Source organism: Stegostoma tigrinum, chromosome 44, assembly GCF_030684315.1.
Source record: "Stegostoma tigrinum isolate sSteTig4 chromosome 44, sSteTig4.hap1, whole genome shotgun sequence".
Lineage (NCBI taxonomy): Eukaryota > Metazoa > Chordata > Chondrichthyes > Orectolobiformes > Stegostomatidae > Stegostoma > Stegostoma tigrinum.
The window spans coordinates 12,445,907-12,472,947 of record NC_081397.1 but is presented as its reverse complement, the minus strand read 5'-3'; the positions used below and the strand labels follow the sequence as shown (position 1 = coordinate 12,472,947).

Here is a 27,041-nt window from a genome sequence, read left to right as displayed (position 1 = left end):
GTGAGAAAGCGGGGGTGCGTGAGAGAATGGGACAGAATGTGTGAGAAAGAAGGAGTGCATGTGAGCAAATGGGACAGAATGTGTGAGGAAGAGGGTGTGCATGTGAGAGAATGGGACAGTATGTGTGTGAAAGAGTTTGTGTGTGGGTGAGAATGGGACAGAATGTGTGAGAAAGAGGATATATGTGGGAGAGAATGGGACAGAATGTGTGAGAAAGCGGGTGTATGTGAGAGAATCGGACAGAATGTGTGAGAAAGAGGGTGTGTGTGGGAGAGAATGGGACAGAATGTGTGAGAAAGAGGATGTGTGTGGGAGAGAATGGGACAGAATGTGTGAGAAAGAGTGTGTTTGTGGGAGAGACTGGTTCAGAATGTGTGAGAAAGAGGGTGTTTGGGGGAAGGAATGGGACAGAATGTGTGAGAAAGAGGGTGTGTGTCAAATAGAACATGAGAGTGTGTGTGAAATGTGAGAGTGTGAGCGTGACGGAGTGTGAGAGAGTCAGAGAGAGTGTGATTGAAGTTAAGGGGCAGGCGGTATAGAGGGGTGTGTGAAGAAAAATGTTTTCACTCAGAGGGTAACAAAGTGTGAAGCTGGATGAACACAGCAGGCCAAGCAGCATCTTAGGAGCACAGAAGCTGACGTTTCTCTGAAGAAGGGTCGAGGTCCGAAACATCAGCTTTTGTGCTCCTAAGATCCTGCTTGGCCTGCTGTGTTCATCCAGCTCCACACTGTGTTATCTTGGATTCTGCAGCATCTGCAGCTCCCATGCGGCTTTAATGGCAGACACACACTCTCATTCCTGTACTGACAGACTCACAATCTCTCTCTCTCAAACACACACAAGCACCCACACACACAATCTCTGACACACAGTCACACTAATTTGCACACACACACCCTGTCTCTTATACAAACATGATTGCTCAAATTTATTCACAAAATCACATCCAGTCCCTCACACCCATACACTCAGAAGAAGGAACTCAGACTGTCACAATCTTGCACACACTCACTCACAGATTCATATGCACTCACAGTCCATGCTCACACTCTCGGACAAACTCACATTATTTCACACAGAATTCCAAACATGCTCACACACATAGACAGTTTTTCAAACTCTCATTCCCAATCAAAAAATTTTATCATGCTCCTGCTTTCTCATACATATTCACTGGTAACTGTGTCACATCAAATCAACAGAGCTCAATCAATATGCCTCAATTTAAAAAAAAACTACTCATTTATTATGGACTGGAATTGTGTTCATCACCGAGTGCAGCAATATTGTGTACAAAAGCAAGGACCACAAAAAAAATTACATTTACAGTACCACAGTGATAGATTAAACCCATTGTAATGTACACCATCCATGAAAGGAAATTTCCATTGCTTAATAAATGCAGCATCAACATATTTTTATTTTGATTTCAATCTCAATGCAGGGTTCACAGGGAGGGGGAGCTGTGAAGGAGGGTGCAGAAATGCTTCAGTGTGATTGGGACAAGTTGATTGAGTGGGTTAATACACAGCAAATACAGTTTAATACAGATCGACATGAGATTATCCATTTCGGGAGTAAAGCAAAAAGGCAGATTATAATCCAAATGGCAATGGATTGGGAAAACAGCAAGGAGGACAGGAGTTGGGATGTCATGTTATGGCTGTACAAGACATTGGCAAGGCCATGTTTGAAGTACTGCATACAATTCTGATCACCTTCTTATAATAAAGATGTTATTAAACTGGAAGGAGTGCAGAAAAGATTTACAACAATTTTATTAATACTGAAGGGTTTGAGCTATAAGGAGAGGTTGATTAGCCTGGGACTATTTTTTTCCCTGGATCGCAGGAGGTAGAGGGGTGAGCTGAGAGAAGATCTTAAAATCTTGAGGGGCCTAGATAAGATGAATAATCAAAGTTTTTACCCCGAGGGTAGGGGAGTTCAAAGCTAGAGAACGCAGATTGAAGGTGAGAGGGGAATGATTTAAAACGGACCTGAGGGCCAGCTTTTTCACACAGAGGTTGATGTGTATATGGAATGAGCTGCCAGAGAAAGAGGTAGAGGTGGGTCTCATTACAACATTTAAGATATTTGGACAGGTTCACAGATAGGAAAGGTTTAGATAGATATGGGTCAAACACAGGCAAAGGGGATTAGTTGAGTTTAGGAAACCGGGTCAGCATGGACGGGTTGTGCTGAAGGGTCTGTTTCCGTGTGATATGACCAATTGGGGAGCGGTGTGCCACAAGGATCGGTGTTGGGTTCACTGCTTTTCCTCATTTACATCAATGATTTGTATGTGAATACAGGAGGTATGGTTCATAAGTTTGCAGATGGCAACAAATTGGATGCTCTAGTGGACAATGAAGAAGATTATTTCATAGGAGCTTCAGCTTTAACAACTGGTGACATTCCGGAAATCTGGAGAGTGGCTAACGTTGTTCCATTGTTTAAGAAAGTTAGCAAAGACAAGCCAGGGAATATAGGTCAGTGAGCCTGACACCAGTGGTAGGCAAGTTATTGGAAAGGTTACTGAGGGACAGAATCAACCAATGATTGGATAGTCAAGGTCTGATTAGGGATAGTTATCATGGGTTTCTGCGTGGGAAGTCATGTCAGACAAATCTTTCAGAGCTTTTCGAAGTGGTAACCAAGAGGATAGAGCAGGGTAGAATGTTGTCTATGTGGATTTTAGTAAGGCCTTTGACCAAGGTCCCACATGGCAGGCCAGTCATTAAAGTTAAGTTGCATGGAATCCAGGGAGACCTAGGTAATTGGATTCAAAATTGGCTCGATGGAAGGAGAGGGCGATTGCTGAAGGTTGCTTCTCAGACTGGAGGAATCTGTGTCAAGGAATGTGCTGCAGGGGTCAGTGCTGGGACCTTTGTTATTTGTTATTTACATAGATGATGGATGTGAATGTACCAGGCATGAATAGTGAGTTTGCAGATGCCACAAAATTAGGAGGTATTGTTGATAGTGAGGAAGGTTGTCAAAAATATCCGAGGGATCTTCATCAGATGGGCAAGTGGGCAGAGGGCTGGCAAATGCAATTCAATACAGACAAGTGTGAGGTGTTGAACTTTGGAAAATCATACCAAGGTAGAAATTATACAGTAAATGATAATGGTAAACACCGAGGAGTGTTGTGGAACAGAGGGATCTAAGAGTACAAGTACTTAGTTATTGAAAGTGGCGTCACGGGTAGACAGGGTTGTGAAGAAGGCATTTAGCATGCTGGCCTTCAGCAATCTAGGCAGTGAGAATAGGAGTTGGGATGTTTTGTTGCAGTTGTATAAGTCATCAGTGAGACCACACTTGGAGTATTGTGTACAGTTTTTGCCACCCTTTTATCGGAAAGACACAGTTAAATTGTAAAGTGCGCAAAGAATATTTATAAGGATAGTACCAGGACTAGTAGGCCTGAGTTATAGGGAGAGGTTGACTAGGATAGGCCTTTATTCATTGGAACAAAAGATATTGGGGGTGACTTTATTGAGGTGTATAAAATCATAAGTGTCCCAGACAGGATGCATGTATAGTCTATTTCCCAGGGGTGGAGAATTGAAATTCAGAGGGCATAGGTTTAAGGTGAGAGGGGCAAGATTTAAGAAGGACCCAAGGAGCAACTTTTTCACGCTGAGAATGGTGTGTATATGGAAAGGACTGCCAGGGAAAGAGGTTGAGGCAGGTACCCTGGCAGCAACATTGAAAAAATATTTGGATTGGTACATGGATGGGAAGAGTTCGGAGGTATATGGACCAAATGCATGCAATTGGAACGAGCTGAGTGGGCACCATGGTCGGCATGGACCAGCTTGGGCCAAAGTCTGTTTCCATGCTGTATTACTCTATGAGTCTATGATTCTCATACAAGGGGACCTTGATCATATATGCTAATGTGCTGAGCATTGGAAGATGGAGTTTCATTTCGATAAATGTGAGGTACTGCATTTTGGTAAGGCAAATCAGGGCAGAACTTATACAGTTAATAGCAGGCCCCCAGGGAGTTTTTAAAATGTATTCACAGGATGTGGGCATCACTGGCTGTGCCAACATTTATTGCCCATCCCTAATTGTCCAGAGGCCAGTTAAGAGTCGACCACGTTACTGTGGGTCTGGGTCCTCATTTAGGCCGGACCAGGTAAGGATGCAGTGAGCTAAAGGGCATTTGTGAACCAAATGGTTTTGTTCCTGACAGTTGATAATGGTTTCCTGGTCACCATTAGACTGTTAATTCCATATTTTTTGAAACTGAATTCAAATTCCAGCATCTACGATGAGAGGATTTGAACCTGAGTTCCCAGAACATCACCTGGATCTCCAGATTAACATGTACATGGATTGGAAAGGTTTAGAGGGATTTGGACCAAATGCAGGCAAATGAGACTAGTTTAGTTTGGGAAACCTGATCAGCATGGGCGAGTTGGGCTGAAAGGTCTGTTTCCATGCTGTATGAGCTCTATGAGCTCTATGAATAGGGGCACACATGCTGTCCTTTCTGGCAAAGCACTGCATCATTTGCCTGACCAAGGGGCCACCGTATTTAAAAAAAAAAATGATAATCCAGTCACCATCCGAACTTGCTGTAATGCTTAACTATGCATCAACATAGTCCTGCTGTCCCATTCAAGATACGTGGCACCTATCGACCAGAACCTTCAGCCCTCACGCTGTTGTTGTCTCTGATGGTGTTTATTGGTTTGTAATCAGACCTGCACTGCTCCTTTCTTGGTGGATAGTAGTTGTTAGATCCATATGGTGTAGTTTTAAAATCTTAATATTTACTCCAAAGCCTATATTTACATTAAGCCGAGCCATTTTGTGGTGCAGTGATATTGTCCGTACTTCCAGAATAAGACACCCATGTTTTTAAACTCATGGGATGGGGGCATCACTGGTGAGGACAGCATTTAATGCCCCTCCTTAGCTGCCTGAGGGCAGTTAAGAGTTGAACATATTGCTGTGGGCCTGGAGTCACATGCAGATCAGATCAAGTGAGGATGGCACTTTCCTTCCCTAAAGGACATTAGTGAACCAGAAGGATTTTTCCAACAATTCACCATCAGACTTGTAATTCCACATCTGCCATAGGAGGATTCAAGCCTAGATGTCCAGAACATTACTGGGGTTTCTGGAGTAACAGTCCATCAATAATCCCACCAGGCCATCGCTTCCCCGCTCAACCTGAAGTCTGCCGCTCGGGAGGTTTATGAAGCCCAACCCCCACAACATGGTATTCCCAAAATATCTGCAGCGAGAAAAATCTCATCCATTCCAGTTCCCACAATGGGGTTCAGAATCTGAGAAAGCCGGGCTGAGGGGTCTGGCAGAGGTTTCAGATCTTTGGGAGATGTAGTCTTCTCTGTAGAGACTCCGTTTCAGCCATGCCTCGTCTATCCAGCTCATCAGTGGTTTGTGGCTCACTGTCTGTTCCTTCTGTGGGGCTAGAAGTTGCTCGTTCAAACCCCACACCTAAACAGGTCCACACAGAGGCCCACACAGGTCTTTTTCACTCAGGAAAGTAACCGTTGAAACTAGCTGGTTTCTGTTTTCATATCTTGCATGTGTCAGATTCCTGTTCAAAGTTGGTTAGAATGGGATAGATTCCTGCTCACCCATGTACAGAAGAGGACAGATGATGTATTCTTCCCCTTAAACATGCACCAACTGAAAAGCTCAATCCGCAGATATGTGTGTGACAGTAAAGGAGAGGCATGCATTAAATTTCCAAAGACCACCAGCAGCCAGAATATTTTGGTAAATTCAAAACCCAGCTGGATATACGGTGCAGAATAGATTGACAGATGCAGCGACATGCAGGTAGCTTCTCAAGCCAAAAATGAGCAGAATCAAATAGCTTGTGAAACACAGTTTCCAATGCAAAGTTCACAAGTTTGTTAACTGTACATGGCACAAATATTATACCTCTTAATCAAACAGTGTATGGAATCAAATGAGCCACCCCTCATCTGTTTTCTTCCCTCTTAGTTGAGCAGGATATTCTCATAAATGTTTCCATCCGCTCTGTCTTCTCCCTCTGAGGGCTCACTATATTTCAGTGTGGCATATGTGATATAATAATCATCCGGGTCAGGATTGGGATCCTGCAATTAGAATGATATTGGAATGGAATTGGAATAGAGCATGAGCAAGATTGAAGTGAAGGAACATGTCAGTTGGGGGCAGAGGAAGGAGTGAGTGTCGGGGAAAACGAGAAGCACAAGCAGTAAGTTCAGGACCTGCGAGTTAGGAATCTGGTTGTACAGTAGTATTGTCCCAACTTCTGAGTCAGGAAGTCAGAGTTCAAGCTCCACCTGCTCCTGAGGAGTGCCATTATAGATTATAGAAGTGGGAAGGTGATCTTGAAGCTGTACAGGACTGTGCAGCTGGAGCACTGTGTGTAGTTCTGGTCTCCATACGATAGGAAGGATGTGATTGCACAGGACAGGGTGCAGAGGAGATACACCAAGGTGTTACCTGGGACAGAGCTTTTCAGTGATGAAGAGAGTTTGGATAAGCTTGGGTTTTTTTATTGGGAGCAGAGAAGGCTGAGGGAGTTTTGACTTTTATCCCATTCACTCACGGATGTTGACATTGTTGGCTGGGCCCAGCATTTGGTGCCCAGTCCCTCGGTGCCCACTTTAGAAGATGGTGGTGAGCTGTCTTTTTGAACCATCGCAGTGCCTTGTGTGGTAGGTACAATGCCCTTAGGGAAGGGATTCTGGGATTTGACCCAGTGACACTGATGAATTGGCCAATATATTTCCAAGTTGGGATGGTGAGTGGCTCAGAGGGGAACCTACAGCAGGTGGTGTTCCCATGTATCTGCTGCCCGTGTTCTTCTGGATGGAAGTGGCTGTGGGTTTGGAAGGTGCCGTCTGAGGATCTTTGGTGAATTTCTGCAGTGCATCTTGTAAATGGTGCATACTGCGGCTACCAATTGAGTGCAAATGATAATAAAGTGGCAACTATTTAATGTCACAATCAGTAATGTTTTAATTATGTACAGGCAGGAACTGGAACACCAACACCGGTATTGTCACAATTTTGAAACTCACTTATCCCTGGGCACTGGAAGTGGAATGTGGAACAGTGAATGACCTACTCCACTGATAAAGCAATGTTGGTTATTTTCTACTGTGTTTAAAGGCAGACACAAAGCTGGGAGGGAGAGGGAGCTGTGAAGGAGGTTTCAGAAATATTTCAGTCTGATTTCCGCAAGTTCAATCAGTGGGCAAAATCACAACAGATGCAGGTTAGTGTGTATCAGTGTGAGGGTTATCCAATTAAGGAACAGGAGGGTAGATTATTATCCGAATGGCAATGGCATGGGAAGAGGAGTGGAGGCAATGAGACCTGCGTGTCCTCAAAATACCAGTCACTGAAAGTGAGCATTTCGGGGGCGGCGAGTGGTGAAGAAGGCAAATGGGATGCTGGCCTTCAGAGTGATGGGATTTAAGTTCAGGTGCAGGTATGTCTTGCTGTATTTGTACAGCGAGAGAACACATCCTGCTGTACTGTGTGTGCGTTTGGGATTGCCTTATCTGAGGAACGATGTTCTGGCTCCGGAGGGAAGGCAAATGCTTTCCAGACTGATTCCTGGGATGGCAGGATTGACAGATGAAGAGAGACTGGATCGGTTCGGACTATATTCACTGGAGTTTGGAAGAATGAGGGGAAATCTCATAGAAATCTGTAAAATTCTAACAGGACTAAACAGGGTAAACACAGGAAGGGTGTTCCTGATGACTGAGAGGGAGTCCCAAATCAAGCGGTCACAGTCCAAAAGAGATGGGGTAGGACTGAGAAAAGGAAAAATGTCTTCACTCAGAGTGGGGAGCCTGTGGAATTCTCTGACACAGAAAGCAGTCGGGGTCAGAACAGGTCTAGAGTTTTTAAAGGCTAAATGGAGAAAGCTGATGGGACAGGGTTGGATGATCCTATTGAATGGGGACAGCAGGCTGGAAGGGCTAAATGGCCAACTCCTGCTCTTACTTTCTAAGGTGTTTCTTGTGAGCAACCTGATAGGAACCAATAGTTAATGTTTTACAGCATGCATGAAAGGTATAAATCTACCTGCACTTCCTGTGGCAATAGCTATTTCGACTTAAAATGTAATGTACCTTCTTCCTGTTGGAGGAGACGCCAACACTGCTGCCTGAAAATAAAACAGAATGAGATGAGAAGGAACCCTTTGGAGACATTGACAATTCGATGTGGACTCAGTGAAGGCTGATCAACATGAAAGATGTAGCTGAATCTTTCGATAGTGGAGCTGCGTCTTAGTCATCTTTTAAAAGATATCACTGCAACGCTGACTGAGTTGACCCTCTTAATCAACACAGAAACTTCAGAAGATTGAGTTTAAAACCTCTCTCTGGCTAAAGCCTGCAATATGCATTCACGTCAATAAGACAGAGGGTCAGTTTTTAGGATGCAGTTCATTGCAACATTTTCCACAGGCTGCCTTAATCTTATCAGCCATTGCATCACCTGCCCTGTTGTTGTGCATGAAAATACAGGAGTGAACCATACAAATAACATACAGTTGCATCTTAGCTGCTCTATGCTGCTAGTCCCAGATACCTCCGTTGGTTGAATGGCAGTTTTTTGTAATGCATTACATGCCAACAGCATGGGTACAATTCCCACACCAGCTGAGCTATCCTGGAAGATTCTCCTTCTGAACCTTTCTCCTCTCCTGATGTTTGGTGACTGTCAAATTAAAATACCATCCAGTACCCCTCTCTCTCTAATAAGAGAGCCCCTTCAGACAAAGATTAGATTGTGTTCGGAGAGACAGATTTCATTGTACGTAAGGCCGAGTTCTGGTCAAATGCCCCTTGTGGTTTTTCACAGGTATCCGTGTGATAATTGCAAGCTCATTTTCCTGAGCAAGAATATGATATGCAGAGCTTTTATATTCACTCAAATCAGGGGGTTGTAGCATTTGGCATATCTGCTTTGAGTATTAAATAAAGAAAACAAGACTTTTTTTCTCTCACTCCACAGATGATGCCAGACCTGCTCAGTGTCTCCACCACTTTCTGTGTTTATAATCTGCAAAGTTAACTTTGTTTCTCTCTTTCTACTGACGCTGCCAGACCTGCTGAGTTTCTCCAGAAATGTCTGAATTTATTTCAGACTTCCAGCATCTGCAGTTCTTAGTTTTATTTGAAAACTATCTATGTCTGCCTCAGTTAAGGATAAAATGTATGTCCCATTGCCTTTTTCACACACAGAATGTATATACATGTGCAAAGCAATAATTGGGAAGCAGCCACCATAGAAATCTAGCCACAAACACATACAACTAAAAACAGAAAGAACTGCGGATGCTGTACGTCAGGAACAAAAACAAAGTTGCTGGAAAAGCTCAGCAGGTCTGGCAGCATCTGTGGAGGAGAAAACAGAGTTAACGTTTCGGGTCTGGTGACCCTTCCTCAGAACACATACAACTATATTTTTGCTCACTCATTCACAGGATGAAGGCGGCGCTAGCCAGGCAGCATTTTTTGACCAGCCCTAACTGCCCAGAGGGCAGTTCATAGTCAACCACATTGCTGCAGGTCTGGAGTCACACGTAGGCCAGACCAGGTAAGGATGGCAGTTTCCTTCTCTAAAGGTCATTAGTGAACATAGAACATCGAACAATACAGCTCAGAACAGGCCCTTCGGCCCTCGATGTTGCGTCTACCTGTGAGCCCATCCCCTTACAGATGGGTTTTTACCAACAATCGACAATACTTTCACGGTCATTAAACTTTTAGTACCAGATATTTATGGAATTCAAATTCTGGCTGGATTCAAACCCAGGTGCCCAGAACATTACCTGGGTCTCTGGATTAACAGTCCAATGATAATATCATTAGGCCATTCCCTTTCTGATTGCTCTGTGTGTTTGTTCTGGCTCGCTGACAACACAGGAAGGATATGGAAATGATTTACTCTATCTGCAGGAGAGCATAAGGACAGAGCAGATCAGATCTGGGCTTGTTTCTGTTTGGCTGGTTTACTGTCCATTCCCTCATAAATGCTGGAGACTTCTTTCAGCAGACCCTTTGTTCCCTCACTCCTGTCACTGAAAGCACTGTGGTGTTTCTCTGTTTGGAACTGGCCACATACACAGGCATTTCCACAGCAGCTGGGGTCATGGTACTGTCAGAGCCGCAATGATTTCACCCCAACACCCGTTCAGTTGTAGCATTGAAGAAACAAGTTGTTTACCAGCATCTGTTCTCTTCTTAAAGGTGACCACTGAATAATCCAGGTCCGCAGTGGTGTTTTCTACAAAGAAGTAAAGTATACATGAGAAACACACATCAATCAGACAACTTCATTATAGTGGGCTAAATGACATATAGATCTGATGAAGAGATAGATAATCAATTCATAGATAGATAATAAATTTGAGAGATAGATAGTCAGATTTCACAGATAGATTTGAATGACAGCTCGATAGACAGTCAGGCAAATAGATAGATACTTTAAAACAGAGATAGATAGGTTATTGATTAGTCAGGGGGATCAAGGGTTGCAGGGAGAAGGCAGGAGAATGAGATGGAGAAACATATCAGCCATGATCGAGTGGCACAGCTGACTCGATGGGCAGAATGGTATCATTCTGCTTCTATACTTATAGTCCTGTGGTCATATTTGGATTGAAAGATGCAGAGACACATGAACATGTATACAGATAGATATCATTGGAGATCATTAAGTTAGCTACAACTTCTCAAAAGACTTAGACTGTGCTTCACTTCATTATTGTTTGCTCAGGACACTTGTGTGTCTGAGGAACTGGACCTTTGTGCCAAATTGCTCATTGTAGCCAACGTCAGTTGGATTTCTCAACACCAGAGTACTGTACCCTCAGTTTCTAATGTTATTGAGATAAAATAAGCATTGGTGTGTCAGGCAAAACACCCAGATGGAGGTCTAATCACAGGACGTTAAGAGCAGAAGCTGACTGAAGAGAAACACTGCTTGAAGATGGAGGGCTACAGCACAGAATAAGGCCCTTCAGCCCATCAGGCCTGTGCCAGTCAAAGGCAACCACTCACTATTCTCTGATATAACGAGGTATAGAACTGCATGAACACAACAGGTCAAGCTGCATCAGAGGAGCAGGAAAGCTGACGTTTCAGTTCTGGACCCTTCCTCAGAAATGCTTTCTGAAGAAGGGTCCAGACCTGAAAGGTCAGCCTTCCTGCTCCTCTGATGCAGCTTGACCTGTTGTGTTCATCCAACTCTACACCTTGTTATCTCAGATTCTCCAGCACCAGCAGTTCCTCCTATCTCTCACTCACTATTCTGTAATCATATTTACCCAGCACTTGGCCCCACAGCCTTGGAATTGCAAGTGCACATCTAAATTCTTCTTCAATGTGATAAGGGTGTTTGCCTCTCCCACCCTGACAGGCAGTGAGTGCCTGAATCCCCACCACCCTCTGGATGAAAATGCTTTTCCTCACATCCCCTCTAAACTTGCTGTCCCTTCCCTTCAACATACGCCCCTAACGCCCCAGATATCGATCCTTCCAAGAAGGGGGGAAGATTTATTCCTGTCTACCGTATGTCTGCCCCTTATCATTTTATACATCTCAAACAAGGGGGAGTTGGCAGCTTTGAGGGTGAAGGGGATTAAAGTGCCTGGGGGAGAAAGCTGGGAACCGGGGATTATGTTGGATGGTCAGCTGTGATCCTATCGAGTAGGTGGGGTAATGGACAAGCTGAATGGCCTCCTAGTTGCTATTGGAACCAGGGACTGACTTAGATGGTTAGCTAGAATCATAATGTCTGGCAGAACAGGATAGGAGGGCTGAATGGCCTGGTCCTGTTTCCTGGCTGCTGTCCTCCCCTTCAGCCTCCACAGCTCCAAGGAAAACCACCCCATTCTAGCCCAGCTGACAGCTCGGACGTTTGACCAGAATTCCTACCAGGTTATGGTGCACCGTCACTGTGTGGGGCTCTATAACCACACCGATTCAATGGCACTCACCAGCATTGTGTGCTGCTCCGATTACTGCATACTCCAGGTTGCTGGCTGCTGCCGCTTCACCAGAAGCTTGGGATCTATTTCCAGTAGAAAGGGGAAGGGAAGGGAGTTGTCATTTCAAACACAACGCTTTCAACACCACGCTCAGCTTCAACAAAACAGCAAAGCGACCACGGAAATTACAAAGCCCAGTGAGACCCTGTTATTCCTTGGTCCCACGTCCCTGGTTTCCATCCAAACATGGAGCTCTCTCATCCTCAAGGAGCTGCCCAATTCCCCATCGCTTTTCACTTATGTCCTTTGGGGAAGGAAATCTGCCATCCTTACCTGGTCTGGCCTACATGTGACTCCAGACGCTGGCTAGCTATAACTGCCCTCTGTGGCAAGTAGGGATGGGCAATAAACGCTGGCCCTGCCAGTGACACCCACACCCCTGTGAATAAATCAAAGCCACCTGGGACTTCCCAGGGGTAAGGTTTCCTGGTTTGTTAGACTTGTGTTAAAAGGATATGGTTATGTCCAAGCTCCCTTTATGATCTCCTCAATTTGGTTGTCTCCCTCTTGATAAAGAGGAATCGAGATTAAAATTTGCAAATATAAGAACTGCAGTTTCATCCCCTTACCTCTTGGCCTGTGACACAGTTGAGGAATTGGCTGCAGGGAGAGAGAGAACATTCTCAGCGTATTGCACTGTTACAGACAGGAGCTACCAAGACCTGAACTCAGTCAGAAACAGAGAACAAACGCATCAATAGATGAGAATTGACAAACCCATCTTAATGCACATTAACCAGCTGTGACAGGGATAGGGTGAGGGTGAGGGTTAGTGTGTGAGTGAGGGCCAAGGTTGGAGTTAGGGCTAGGGTTAGGGTGAGTGATAAAGTTTAGGGTTAGGGTTCTGGTTAAGGATTGGATTATGGTTAGGGTGAGCATTATGCTTAATATTAGGACTCGGGTTAGGATTAGGATTAGGATTAGGGTAGGGATAGGGTTATGGTTTGAATCAGGTTTAGGTTTAAGGCTGGCTCAGGGTTAAGGCTCGCTTTACGGTTGGGGTTGGGTTAACATTACATTTGGGTGAGGGTTACTGTTCAGGTTAGGGTTAGATTTGAGTTTAGGGTAAGGGTTTGGGTTGGCTTTAAATTTCGGGCTAGTGTCAGAGTTTTAGTTAAAGGTTTGAATGAAAGTCAAGGTTAGAGTTAGTATTAGGGTTCATTTTAGGATTAGGTTCTAGTTTATTTACGATTAGTGTTAGGTTTGAATTCAGGGTTAGTGGTAGAATGAGTTGAGGGTTAAGTGTGTGGTTGGGGTCAGTGCTCGCAGTGGATACCAAATAAATTTAAGGAGGAGATGGATTTTTAAAAGAAAAATCATGCCAGTCCAGAGTATGGAGGAGGAAAGTGGTGTGCAGGCTGCCAAGAGATTGTATTAATTGGCAGAGAGGGGTCTTGAGGGGCTGAATGGCCTCCTCCTGTTCCTGATTCACATGATGTTATGTCTCTCCTCTTCTCTGAGATGCTCTAACATGGTCTGGGGATAGTGATCACATTTACCCGAACCAGGAGGCTAACTTTGTGACTGCTCTCCCTCCGACTGTCAGGAACACGGCCTACCCCAGTTCCTGACCCAACACCTCCTTCCCCGGGTCCCCCACACCAACCCTGTCCAGCTGCAAAGGTTACATTGGGGCGGGGACGGCAGTGCCATGCCCCGGGGAACAAACCCGATCCCCGTGGGAAGTTACAGACCTGTGTGCCCCCTCCGGTGGATGAACCACGCCAACGCGATCAGGCCGGCGAACAGCAGAACTGGGACGAGCGAGGCCATGATCTCCGTGGAATAACTCCGAGCTGAAATCCAACAACAACATCCGGCTCACGTTAACAAACTCAGCGGGAAGTGTTACCGCATCAGCCCTGTGTGAGGCACACGATCAGCATCAGAGTGACCAACCCCTGCAGGTACGTAACTCCCTGCCACCCACGGGGGGATGGAAAACACGGAAGAATTGAACCCATTGAGCTCCCTACATCAATCCCACTTTCCTGCACTGGGCTTTTGATAACCTTGAATGTTATGGCACTTCAAGTGCACACCCAAGTACTTTTTAAAAGTTGGGAAGATTCCCGCCTCAATTTGGGGTGGCTCAGCGGTTAGCACTGCTACCTCACAGCGCCAGGGACACGGGTTCGAGTCCAGCCTCCACATCCTCCCCAGTATCTGCGTGGGTTTTCTCCGGGTGCCCCGGTTTCCTCGCACAGCCCAAAGATAGGCAGGGTAGCTGGGTTGGCCACGCTAAACTGCCCATAGTGTTCAGGGAAGTGTAGATTCGGGGGGTGGGTCTGGTTGGGATGCTCTGAGGGTCAGTGTGGACATGTCGAGCCGAACAGCCTGTTTCCACACTGAAGGGATTCTATGATTCGATGATCTACCCTCCCAGGCAGTGCATCCCAACTCCACCACCCTCTGGCTGGAACAGCACGCCCCCGCCCCCAACCTCCTGCCTTTCGCTTTAAAATGATGACCCCTCTTATATTGATCCTTCGACAAAAGGGAACAGCTGCCTCCTATTCCCACCTTGCGTCACATAACCTTCCACACCTCTAGCAGGTCCCCCTCAACCTTCCCTGCCATGGGAAAAAAAACATACCGGGCGTATGGAGCCTCTCCATCGCTGAAACGGTCTACCCCAGTGAATCCCCTTCCCATCCTCTCCACCCCAGTGAATCCCCTTCCCATCCTCTCCACCTCAGTGAATCAACTTCCCATCCTCTCCACCCCAGTGAATCCCCTTCCCATCTTCTCCACCCCAGTGAATCCCCTTCCCATCCTCTCCACCCCAGTGAATCCCCTTCCCATCCTCTCCACCCCAGTGAATCACCTTCCCATCCTCTCCACCCCAGTGAATCAACTTCCCATCCTCTCCACCCCAGTGAATCCCCTTCCCATCTTCTCCACCCCAGTGAATCCCCTTCCCATCCTCTCCACCCCAGTGAATCACCTGCCCATCCTCTCCACCCCAGTGAATCCCCTTCCCATCTTCTCCACCCCAGTGAATCCCCTTCCCATCCTCTCCAGCCCAGTGAATCACCTGCCCATCCTCTCCACCCCAGTGAATCCCCTTCCCATCCTCTCCACCCCAGTGAATCCCCTTCCCATCCTCTCCACCCCAGTGAATCACCTTCCCATCCTCTCCACCCCAGTGAATCAACTTCCCATCCTCTCCACCCCAGTGAATCACCGGCCCATCTTCTCCACCCCAGTGAATCCCCTTCCCATCCTCTCCACCCCAGCGAATCCCCTTCCCATCCTCTCCACCCCAGTGAATCACCTGCCCATCCTCTCCACCCCAGTGAATCCCCTTCCCATCTTCTCCACCCCAGTGAATCCCCTTCCCATCCTCTCCACCCCAGTGAATCACCTGCCCATCCTCTCCACCCCAGTGAATCCCCTTCCCATCTTCTCCACCCCAGTGAATCCCCTTCCCATCCTCTCCACCCCAGTGAATCCCCTTCCCATCCTCTCCACTCCAGTGAATCCTTTTCCCATCCCCTCCACCCCAGTGAATCCCCTTCCCATCCTCTCCACCCCAGTGAATCCCTTTCCCATCCCCTCCACCCTAGTGATTCCCCTTCCCATCCTCTCCACCCCAGTGAATCCCCTTCCCATCCTCTCCACTCCAGTGAATCCCTTTCCCATCCCCTCCACCCCAGTGAATCCCCTTCCCATCCTCTCCACCCCAGTGAATCCCCTTCCCATCCTCTCCACCCTAGTAAACCCCCTTCCCATCCTCTCCACCCCAGTGAATCACCTGCCCATCTTCTCCACCCCAGTGAATCCCCTTCCCATCCTCTCCACCCCAGTGAATCACCTTCCACAAGTCTTCCAATTCCAGATTTGTATTGCGCTCAAATTGCACCATCGGGAATGAGCAGGACTTGAACCGGGATCCCGCGACAATTACCAAAATCACTGGATTAATAGCCTCACGATCATACCACCCGGCCGTCACCTTCCTAACTGAGATGGTTAATTGTTTCTGACTGGCATGGACTGGATGGAGCGAATGGCCTTTCCCTGTGCTCTGTCTGTGTCTGATCTGACTGTCACTGTTACCTCGCAGCGTGAATTCGATATAGTCGCTGGTCACGTTAAAAATGGTGCCGTCGGTTCCTGTGTTGATCGCTGCACAGTGATACCTCCCGACACTGTCTCTCCGGAATGAATGAATAACCAGCTCACCACCATCGGCAGTCACATGGGAGCTCGCACTGCCGTTCCTTAGCGGCACGTTGTCTCGGTACCAAATGAACTGGGGCTCAGTGCCTTCCCTCACCAGGCACCGGAGAACAAGGCATTCCCCGGGCTGTATCTCAGTCCCGTTGGTGCGGGGTATCAGCACAGCATCTGTGACAGGAACTGAGGAGAAAACACACAGAGTTCAAAAACAATGGTTAACACGGTCTGAAGCTGGATGAACACAGCAGGCCCAGCAGCATCAGAGGAGCAGGAAGGTTGATGTTACGGGCCGAGACCATTCCTCAGAAATGGGACACGAGTTGGTTCTCCAGCAAAACACCCAACCAAATATTCAGGGAGGGGGTATGCAAATTTTGGAAATGACAGGGAGGGAGGCCATGTCGGTGATGTATGTCTGTACGAGATGAAATATGTACAATAGCAATAAGAATGATCTAAGATTAGATGGTGTCAAATCTATCATGAGTACATAGAATCTGTACAGTGTGGAAACACTGGAGTGAACACTGGGCAGAGTGAACACTATATGGCTGGAGTTTGGAAGAACGAGGGGAGGTGTGGAACCTCTTGGAAACCTATGAAATTCTAAAAGGACTAGACAAGGTTAACAGGGAAAGGACGTTCTTGATTACCAGTGGGGTAGTCCAGAACCAGGCAGGCACAGTCTAAAGGTGATGAGGTAGGGCTGAGATGGGGAGAAATGGCTTCACCCAGAGATTGGGAAGTCTGTGGAATTGTCCGCCACAGAAAGCAGTCAGGGACAGAACATTGAATGTTGTTCATAAATTAGTTAAACAGAGTTCTTAGGGGCTAACAGGAGAAGGCGGGGAACAGGGGATTCAGTTGGGTGATCAGCCACTATCCCATTGAATGTGGGCAGCAGACTGGAAGGGCCGAATGGCCAACTCCATTTCCTGTTTTCTATGATTCGATCTTAACAGGGTGTAGTGTTGGATGATCTGCCATGGTAATATTGCATGACTAAGCAGACTCGAAGCACTGAGGTTCCAATGTTTCAATGTAACACCAAGCTACAAGACATGGATTGAACTCCTTGACTTTATTTGCCCTGTTCCATATTTCCTATCGATGGTGTTTAATTCAGATCATTGCAAGGTGTTACATTTTGGTAAGGCAGACCTGCGGTTCGACTGGCACAATTAATGGTTTGTCCCTTGGAGTGGTGTCGGACAGAGAGACCGAGGGGGGCAGCTGCACAGTTCCTTGAAAGTGGAGATGCAGGTAGACAGGGTGGTGAAGGTGGTGTTTGGCACACTTGCACTCATCAGTCAGAGCATTGAGTAAAACACTGGGATGTTATGTTCAAGCTATACAGGATATTGGTGAGGCCACATTGGAGAACTGCGTATAATTTTATTTGCCCTGCAACAGAAACTGTGAAGGGTGCAAAAAAGATTTACAAGATGTTAATGAAACTGGAAGGATTGAGTTATAACAAGAGGTTGGATAGACAGGGATTTGTTTTTCTGGCATGTAGGAAGCTGAGGTGTGACCTCATGGAGGTTTATAAAATCATGAGGGGAATACACAAGGTGAATAAAACCAGGGTCTTTTCATAGAATCCCTACAGTGTGGAAACAGGCCCTTCAGCTCAACAAGTCAACACTGAACCTTGGAGCATCCCACCCAGACCAATCCCTCTATGACCCACTTAATCTACAGAGCCCTGAACACTATGGGCAGTTTAGCTGAGCCAATCCACCTAACCTGCTCATTTTGCACTGTGGAACAAAACCAGAGAACCCAGAGGAAACCCCTGCAGACATAGGGAGAACTTGCAAATCCACACAGATATTCACCCAAGAGTGGAATTGAACCCAGGTCCCTGGTGCTGTGATGCAGTAGTGCTGACCACTGAGCCACTGTGCCACTCCAGGGTAAGGGTGTCTAAAACAAAAGGGCATAGGTTGAAGGTGAGAAAGGGAAGGGACCCGAGGGGCAACTTTTTAACGCAGAGGAAGGTGTGTATACAGAATGAGCTTCCAGAGCAAATGGTAGAGGCATGTACAATGATGATATTTAAAAGAAATGTAGACTGGATGTGAAAGAGAAAGGTTTGGAGGGATGTGGGCCAAATGCAGGCAACTGAGATTAGTTCACTTCGGGAAACCTGGTCAGCATGGATGAGTTGGGCTGAAGGACCTGCTTCCTGGGTACTTCTCTGTCACTAATGTCCAAGGCTGTGTCACTTTCATCCAAAGTGTGGTCTTCAAGGATGAAACACCAGGTTTAAGCTGATTGCACCTGCAGTGGTCCCTGAGCCAATGGGTCAGTTACTCTTTGGAAGAGAGTCCTTGTGAACTCACCTATCACTGTGAGCTCAATGCCATCACTCTGAAGAGGGCCTGTCACCTCATTTCTCACCGAGCAATGGTAAATCCCTTTGTCCCTTCTGCTGATGGCTCCAATGTTGTAAACACACTTGGTAGTGTTGGAAAGCTCCCAGAACATTTCCACGCCTGAGCGCTTGTAGAATTGGTAATAAATTGGCAGAGAACCATGAGAGACTAAACAGATTAAGGATCCCACATCTCCTTCAATTAGCTCCTTTTCGGGTTGAATTATTAGCTCTGGCTTTGACACTGGAATTCCTGCAAATATAAACAAATATTAGGTCCCTTCACTTCGCAGAGTTAATTGCAACAAAAACAAAAGTTGCTGGAAAAGCTCACCAGCTTTGGCAGTATCATGAAGAAAAACTCAGAGCTAATGTTTGAGTCCTGTGACTCTTCCTGAGAACATTATAGCATCCACAGTTCTTTCTGCTTTTACAGTATTAATTGCAAACTCAACTATGAGCTTCATCATAGTCACATCCGTTCCCATTTTTTTTTTCTGTTCAGTCATTGAATGTGGTGTCTCTGTGTAGTCCAGCATTTATTGCTCATCACTATTTGTACATAAGGCATTTTAGGGTTGTGGGTTCATTGTGTGAAGGAGACAGGGAAGGACTGAGATGAGAAGAAATGTCTTGACCCAGAGAGTGGGAAGCCTGTTGAATTCTCTGTCACAGGAAGCTGTCAGGGCCAGAACATTGAATGTTATTCAGGAAAGAATTGGGTCAAGATCTCAGGGGCTAAGAAAACTGAATGGGGCCAGTGGACTGTGTTGGATGATCAGTCACAATCCCGTTGAATGGGCAGCGCAGGCTGGAAGGGCCAAATGGCCTACTCCCATTGATATGTTTGCATAAATTGCTGGGGCAGTGAATCCCACCGGTTCTCCAATTTCCAGGTGAAGATATTTCTCCTCATCTCCGTCCTAAATGGTTAACCTATTACCCTGTGCTGTTTGGCTCTATGTCTCCAATATATGGCTGTGAGATGTGGGGATCAATAATAATTTGCTTCCATACTGAATCTTTAATGATTAAAAAAAGGAACAATAATTAATAGTACTCACGCCTGATGGACAAATGGAGCTGATTACTGTGTTTCCGCACCTTACTGCCCGTAACTTCGCAATGGTAAGTACCCGAGTCGGCTGGGCGAGCTGGCTCAGAGATGTAATCGCTGTGGTCGGATGGAGACTGGAGAGGGATCCCATTTCTGTAAAAGCCGTACCACAAGAAAGCTCCAGAGAGATTCTCTTCAACCGTGCACATCAGCTTAAACCATTGGCCATCAACTAGCTGTCCCTCAGGATACACAGTCAGCTTCGGGACAGCGAACGCCTCTGGAAAGCAAAAGGACATGTTTCTGTTTCAGCTGCAGAATGTCTGAGCTTGGAAAAACTCAGTGATCAGACTGAGAGCAAGAAAATCCTGAGATAGGGTCAGTGCGGGAGAGTCCTCACAATCCTTCAAGGTCAGTAAAGGCTGTTAACATCATGTCAGGTGAAGGTCAGATTTGGTGATGACCACGATTACATTTGGAATGAAAACTCTCAACCACGGTGAGAGATAGTAGGAAGTGCAGATGCTGGAGAATCTGAGATAACAAGGTGTAGAGCTGGAAGAACACAGCAGGCCAAGCAGCTTCAGAGGAGTAGGAAGGCTAATGTTTCGGGACTAGACCCTTCTTCAGAAATGGGGGAAGGGCAGGGGGATCTGAAATAAATAGGGAGAGAGGGGGAGGTCGATAGAAGATGGATAGAAGGGTAGATAGGTGGAGAGGAAACGGACCAATCAATGAGGCGGGGATGGAGCCAGTAATGGTGAATGTAGGAAACCAAGTGGAGGCTTGGGGACCGCTGTGCAGAAAACTATGCTTGGTTCGCACTAAACAACTGCACCACCCAGTCATGAACCATTTCATCTCCCCCTCCCATTCCGCAGACGACATGTCCATCTTGGGCCTCCTGCAGTGCCACAACGATGCTACCCGAAGGTTGCAGGAACAGCAACTCACATTCCGCTTGGGAACTTTGCAGCCCAATGGTATCAATGTTGTCTTCAGAAGTTTCAAAATCTCCCCTCCCCCACAGCATCCCCAAATCCACCCAGCTTGTCCATTCCTCCCTAACCTGTCCTTCCTCCCACCTATGCCCTCCACCGCCTAAAGCCCCACCCCCATCTCCTACCGACTAACCTCATCCCTCCCCCTTGTGTGTCCATCCTCCCTGGACTGACCTATCTCCTCCCTAACTACACTCACCTTGAATGGATCATCCTCATCTTTTTGACCTGTCTGCCTCCTCTCCACCTATCTTCTCCTTTATCCATCTTTTATCTGCCTCCCCCTCTGTATATTTCAGATCCCCCTTCCCTTCCCCCATATCTGAAGAAGGGTCTAGGCCCGAAACGTCAGCCTTCCCGCTCCTCTGATGCTACTTGACCTGCTGTGTTCATCCAGCTCTACACCTTGTCACCACAGTGACAGTGTTGTTTCTGGTTTGCACATTCTCTACATTACTGAAGGATGTGTTAGCACTGGGAGAGGGTGCAGAGGGAGATTTATCGGGAGGCTGAGTGGGCGTTAGAGTTTCAGTGATGGAGAGAGATTGGACAGACTGGGGTTGTCTTACTGACAGCAGGGGAGATTGAAGAGGGGACATGATTAAAATCAATAAAATGATGACGGACATTGATCGGCCAGGCAGAAAGAAACCTGTTCCCTTCGGTGGAGTGATCGATGAATCGGGTGGTGGGTGTATAGATTAAAGACGAGGGACGTGAGATTTAGAGGGGATGAGAGGAAAATCATTTTCACTCACAGAATGTGGAACTCGCTGCCTGTGAGGGTGGGGGAGGCAGAAACCCTCATCACATTGAAGGAGTATTTAAATGCTCCCTCACGATGCCAAAGCTATGGGGCCAAGCGCTGGGAAATGGGGATTAGAGAATAGTGAGGTGGCTGTTTCTGACTCAATGGGCCGAAACGCCTTTAATTTGTGCTGGAGATTCTGCAATAATGACAGATAGTTACGTTTTACGTAAAGGTGAACATTGTCGCTCCTCTTCCTCGGACCAGAATTCATCTCAATCGCTTCACAGGCGTAATTCCCAGAAACGTTTGCAGCCGCTGCGTTGATCGTGTACACACCGCCAGCATCCGGCGCTGTCTCCAGGGCGCTGCCATCTCTGTAAAATGTGTAGTGAAGCCGGATGGAGCGCCGTGCTCTCCGAGCAATGCACGTCAATGTGACCCGGAGCCCCTCAAATACTTCAGCCGCCGGCTCCACCCTCAGTACGGGCTTGGCAAAGCGTTCTGGAATGTAACACACAGTCAGGGCTCATCTATCAACTGTTACAGTCGCCTTGAACATCTAAAGTCTGGTTCACTCACTCTCCTCAAATGAGGAGAGATTCTTTACCTTTGTCCTCAGCCCATACTCGTTATGATGTAAAATACCAGCCTCAAGCCCCATCGCGACCTTCACCTCAACTAAACAGAGAGCAGCCACGGTTTTTATTTCTCCAACTGATCAACGTAACTCCAGGCAGGGTCTTGGGAATGTTTTCAGCACCTCCTCAGTTGCCTCTACACATTTCTTAAATTGCAGGATGTGAGAGAGGGGCCACCGTGATCGCGTAATGATAAGACATATGTGTTATAAAGCGGGAAAGGATGCAGAAAAGATTGGTAAAGATGTTATCGAGACTGGAGGGCCTGAGTTATAATGAGATGATGGTTAGGCTGGAACTTTTTTCCCTGGAGCTTCAGAGGCTGACGCGTGACATAGAAACACAGAAGGTAGGAGCAGAAGGAGTCCATTCGGCCCTTTGAGCCTGCTCCATCATTCTTCATGATCATGGCTGATCGCCTGTTCCTGCTTTGTCCCCATAATGTTTCATCCCATTCTCCCGAAGTGCTATGTCTAGTCACTCCTTGACATTATAGAGGTTCATAAAATCATGAGCAGCATAGACAACATGAGGAGCCAAGGGGAGGGGAGTGCAATACTAGCGGGCATAGGTTTAAACTGCGAGGGAAGGATCTAAAGGGGACGTGAGGGGCAACCTTTCCACACAGAGAGTGAAGTGTACATGGAATGAGCTTCCAGAGTATGTGGTATCGGCTTAAATTGAGAGGGGAAGGATTTAAAGGGATCCCTGAGGGGCAACCTTTCCACACAGAGGGTGATGCAGAAATGGAAGGCGCTGCCAGGCGATGTGGTGGAGGTTGGTACAACTGCAACATTTAAAAGACATTTGGAGAGGTATGTGGATAGGAACAATTTAGAGAGACACGTGCCAAACACAAGCAAATGGGACTAGTTTCGTTTCGGAAACCTGGTCAGCATGAATGAGTTGGGCTGAAGAGCTGTTTCCAAGCTGAATGCCTCGATGACACTATTTAGCGATGATGTATCTCATCCAGAGACGGGGCCATGTCAACAGATTGCAACTTACTGAGATCCCATCAGAGACTAAGGCTTGTTTTATAAGGAGAGATTGAGCAGGTTGGCCAGGAAGGATAAGTGGAGATTGTGTGGCTGTTTGTTGGCTAGCTCAGTTGCCTGGACAGCTGGTCTGTGATGCAGAGTGACACCAAGAGAGTGGGTTAAGTTCCCCCATTGGCTGATATTGCCATGAAGGATTCTCCATCTCAGACTCTCCCCTCTCCTGATCTGTGGTGATCCTCAGATTAAACAATCACCCAGTCTTCTCTCTGGTTAATGAGAGAGTGGGACCGTGGTGACTTTACTACTTTTCCATTAGAGATAAACCATTAAAGTTGGAGGTGGGGGAAGGTTGTCATTGTGAGAGAGAGAAGATGTTTCCTCATGTGGGGCAACCTAGAACGTTATTGTTTCAGGATAAGGGGGTGAGAAAGATTCAAACAGAGATGAGGAGGAATGTCTTCTCTCAAAGTGGGTGGGAAGTGATGATTAGGAAGTGCATAAGCCTGGGTTGTTTTGTTGGGGTTGGGAAGGCTGAGGGGGAACCTGATAGAGGTGTGAAATGTCATGAGGGGCACGGACTGGGGTTACAAGAACAGCTGTTCACCTCAGTCAAAGGTTCAGTTACAAGGTGGGGGGCATAATTTGAAGGTTCAGTGAGGGATTTCACGATTGTTTCACCCAGAGAGTGGTGAGAATTGGAATGCACTTCCTGGGAGGGCAGTTGAGGTGGGAAACCTCACAACCTTCAATGAGCATTTGAAATGTCCTAATGTTCAAGGTCCTGGGGCCTGGTGTAGGAAAATAGGGTGAGTTTAGATTTAGTTTTGCTTTGGCAGTACAGACCCAATGGGCCAAAGGAACTCTTCTGTGCTGCATGACTCAGAATGTCTTCAGTGTTTTAATCAGCATTCCAGAGAAATATGTACATTGTCCACCATGGATTGTAATATCAGGCACATGCCTTGAACCCAAACACCAACAGATTGTGATGCCTGCTTGTCAATATCGCAATTATACAATCCCCTGTCATCAGTGCTGGTTACTTTAATGCAGTATGACGATTCCTGTCATTGAATGGATCATCTGGTCTTTTTTATAAAAAGTAAATTCCTTCACCTACCAAATATCGTCTCTGTACCAACAATTCAGTTCCAGTGTCTCTCCTTTTGAAGGTGAAATGGGATGACATGGAAAGCCACATTTCCACCCACGATTGAAAGCAAAGTTGCATCATTACAGCTTACCATGGGCTTTCATTACACGGGTAACTGCTCTGAAAACATTCGCTGTCACATTGTTTCCGCAATGGATTTTCAAGCATCAGTCCCACCAACCCATCCCCAATATTTCCAAATGAACCGTTTAAATCTTTCTCCTGTAACACTAAAAATATGCCCTCTGGTTTTGAACTCCCCCACCCAAGGGTAATGACCCTTAAATTCTCTTTATCAATGCCCCGAAAGATTTTATGAACCTCTATAAGGTCACCCCTTGACCTCTTTTGCTCCAGTGAACAACGTCTCTGTCTTTCCAATCCATTTTTATACCTCAAACTCTTCCCTCCCAGCCACATTCTGGTAAATCTTTTCAGAACCTTCTCCTGTTTAACAATACCCTTCCTGTAACAGGGTGAGCACAACTGCACACAATATTCCAGAAGAGGCCTCATCAACATTCTGTACAACCTCAAAATGACATCCCAACTCCGATACACAAATGGTCTGAGTAATGAAAGCAAGCAGGCTAAACTTGTTCTTAACCTCCCTGTTTATCTGTGACACAAATTTCAAACCCTTCGGTGTCTCTGTTCTGCAACATCACCCAGTGCCCTACCTTAATTGCATAAGGCCTGTCCTTGTTTATTTTACCAACATTGAAAACCTCACATTCATCCAAATTAAACTCCATCTGCCGCTCCTGAGTTTATTGATATAAATCATCAAGTTCTCTTTGCTGATCTTTCTTAGATAAGTGTTCATTATACGACCAACTTTTGTGTCATTTGCAAACTTACGAGGCATGCCTCCAATATTCTCATCCAAAATATTTATATAAATGACAAACAGGCCTCCAGTTTGAAAGACAACCCTCCTTCAACACCTTCTCCTACCGCCCCCTGGAACATGACCCCACCCCCGAGCACCAAACGATCATCTCCCAAACCATTCACAACCTCATCACCTCAGGTGACCTCCCACCCACAGCCTCCAACCTCACTGTTCCCCAACCTCAGACTGCCTGCTTCTATCTCCTTGCCCAAATCCACAAACCTGCCCGCCCTGATCGACCCATTGTTTCTGCCTGCTCCTGCCCCACCGAACTCATCTCCACCTAGCTGGATTCCATTTTCTCCCCCTTGGCCCAGGAACTCCCTACCTATGTCCGTGACACCAACCATCTCCTCCAGAACTTCCAATTCCCCGGTCCCCAACACCTCATTTTCACCATGGACATCCAGTCCCTATACATCTGCATTCCCCATGCAGATTGCCTAAAGACGCTCCGCTTCTTCCTGTCCCGCAGGCTCGACCAGTCCCGCTCCACTGATACCCTCATCCGCCTAGCCGAACCCGTCCTCACCCGCAACAATTTCTCTTTCAATTCTTCCCACTTCCAACAGACAAATTGGGTGGACATGGGTACTGGCATGGCCCAAGCTATGCCTGCCTCTTTGTAGATTATGTGGAACAGTCCAGCTTCCGCACCTACACTGGCCCTAAACCCCACCTCTTCCTCCGCTACATTGATGACTGTATCTGATGTCCATTTCAGGCCTACCAACTCCCACAGCTACCTAGAATACACGTCCTCTCACTCACCTTCCTGCAAAACCTCCCTCCCCTATTCCCAATTCCTTCGGCTTTGCCGTATCTGCTCCCAGGATGAGGCATTCCAGTCCCATACATCCCAGATGTCCTCATTCTTCAAGAACCGCAACTTCACCTCTGCAGTGGTCGAGAATGCCCTCAACTGTGTCTCCTGCATTTCCCGCAACACCTCCCTCACACCCTGCCCCAAAATAACTGCCAAAAGAGAATCCCCCTAGTCCTCACATATCACCCCACCAACCTCCAGATACAAGGCATCATCCTCTGACACTTCCGCCAACTACAATCCAACCCCACCACTAAAGATATTTTTCCTTCCCCACCCTTGTCTGCCTTCTGGAGAGACCACTCTCTCTGGGAGCCCCTTGTCTGCTCCACACTCCCCTCCAACCCCACCATACCCGGCACCTTCACCTGCAACAGCTGGAAGTACTACACTAGCCCCCACACCTCCTCCCTCACCCCCATCCCAGGCCCCAAAATGACTTTCCACATCCAACAGATATTTACCTGCACATCCACCAATGTGGTATACTGTATCTGCTGTACCTATTGTGGCTTCCTCTACATTGGGGGAACCAAGCGGAGGCTTTGGGATCACTTTTCAGAACAGCTAGGCTTGGTTCACCACAAACAACTGCACCTCCCAGTTTGCGAACCATTTCAACTCCTCCTCCCATTCCTTAGACGACATGTCCATCCTGGGCCTCCTGCAGTGCCACAATGGTGCCACCCGAAGGTTGCAGGAACAGCAACTCATATTCCGCTTGGGAACCCTGCAGCCCAGTGGTATCAGTGCGGATTCCATAAGCTTCAAAATCTCCCCTCACTCCACTGAATTCCAAAAGCAGCCCAGCTCGTCCCCACCTCCCTAACCTGTTCTTCTTCTCACCTATCACCTCCTCCCACCTCAAGCCACACCTCCATTTCCTACCAACTGACCTCATCCTGCCCCCTTGACCTGTCCGTCCTCCCCGGTCAGAGCTATCCCTTCCCTATCTCCCCATCTATACTCTCCTCTCCATGTATCTTCTCCTCTATCCATCTTCAGTCCGCCTCCCCCCTCTCCGTATTTCTTTCAGAATCCTCTCCCCATCCCCCTCTTCTGATGAAGAGCCGAGGCCCGAAACGTCAGCTTTTG

The 27,041-nt window shown here is 47.0% G+C and overlaps 2 protein-coding genes across 2 annotated transcripts in view; both read right to left on the bottom strand.

Annotated features, from left to right (window-relative positions):
* The window catches only part of LOC132207190 (histone H3-like), a 913,943-nt gene that overhangs the window by 407,330 nt on the left and 479,572 nt on the right, over positions 1-27,041 (bottom strand). The gene's annotated exons all lie outside the window — the stretch shown is intronic.
* LOC132207164 (Fc receptor-like protein 5) overlaps positions 1,221-27,041 on the bottom strand; it is a 38,366-nt gene continuing 12,545 nt past the window's right edge. Inside the window, exons 5-14 of the mRNA XM_059642345.1 lie at positions 21,653-21,934; positions 19,689-19,961; positions 18,593-18,877; positions 16,122-16,424; positions 13,754-13,855; positions 12,629-12,659; positions 12,009-12,082; positions 10,235-10,294; positions 8,131-8,165; positions 1,221-6,111 (exon numbers count right to left, since the gene is read on the bottom strand). Coding sequence (XP_059498328.1) covers positions 5,992-6,111; positions 8,131-8,165; positions 10,235-10,294; positions 12,009-12,082; positions 12,629-12,659; positions 13,754-13,855; positions 16,122-16,424; positions 18,593-18,877; positions 19,689-19,961; positions 21,653-21,934 — 1,565 coding nt within the window. The 3' untranslated portion in view covers positions 1,221-5,991. The remainder of the gene's footprint in view (positions 6,112-8,130; positions 8,166-10,234; positions 10,295-12,008; positions 12,083-12,628; positions 12,660-13,753; positions 13,856-16,121; positions 16,425-18,592; positions 18,878-19,688; positions 19,962-21,652; positions 21,935-27,041) is intronic.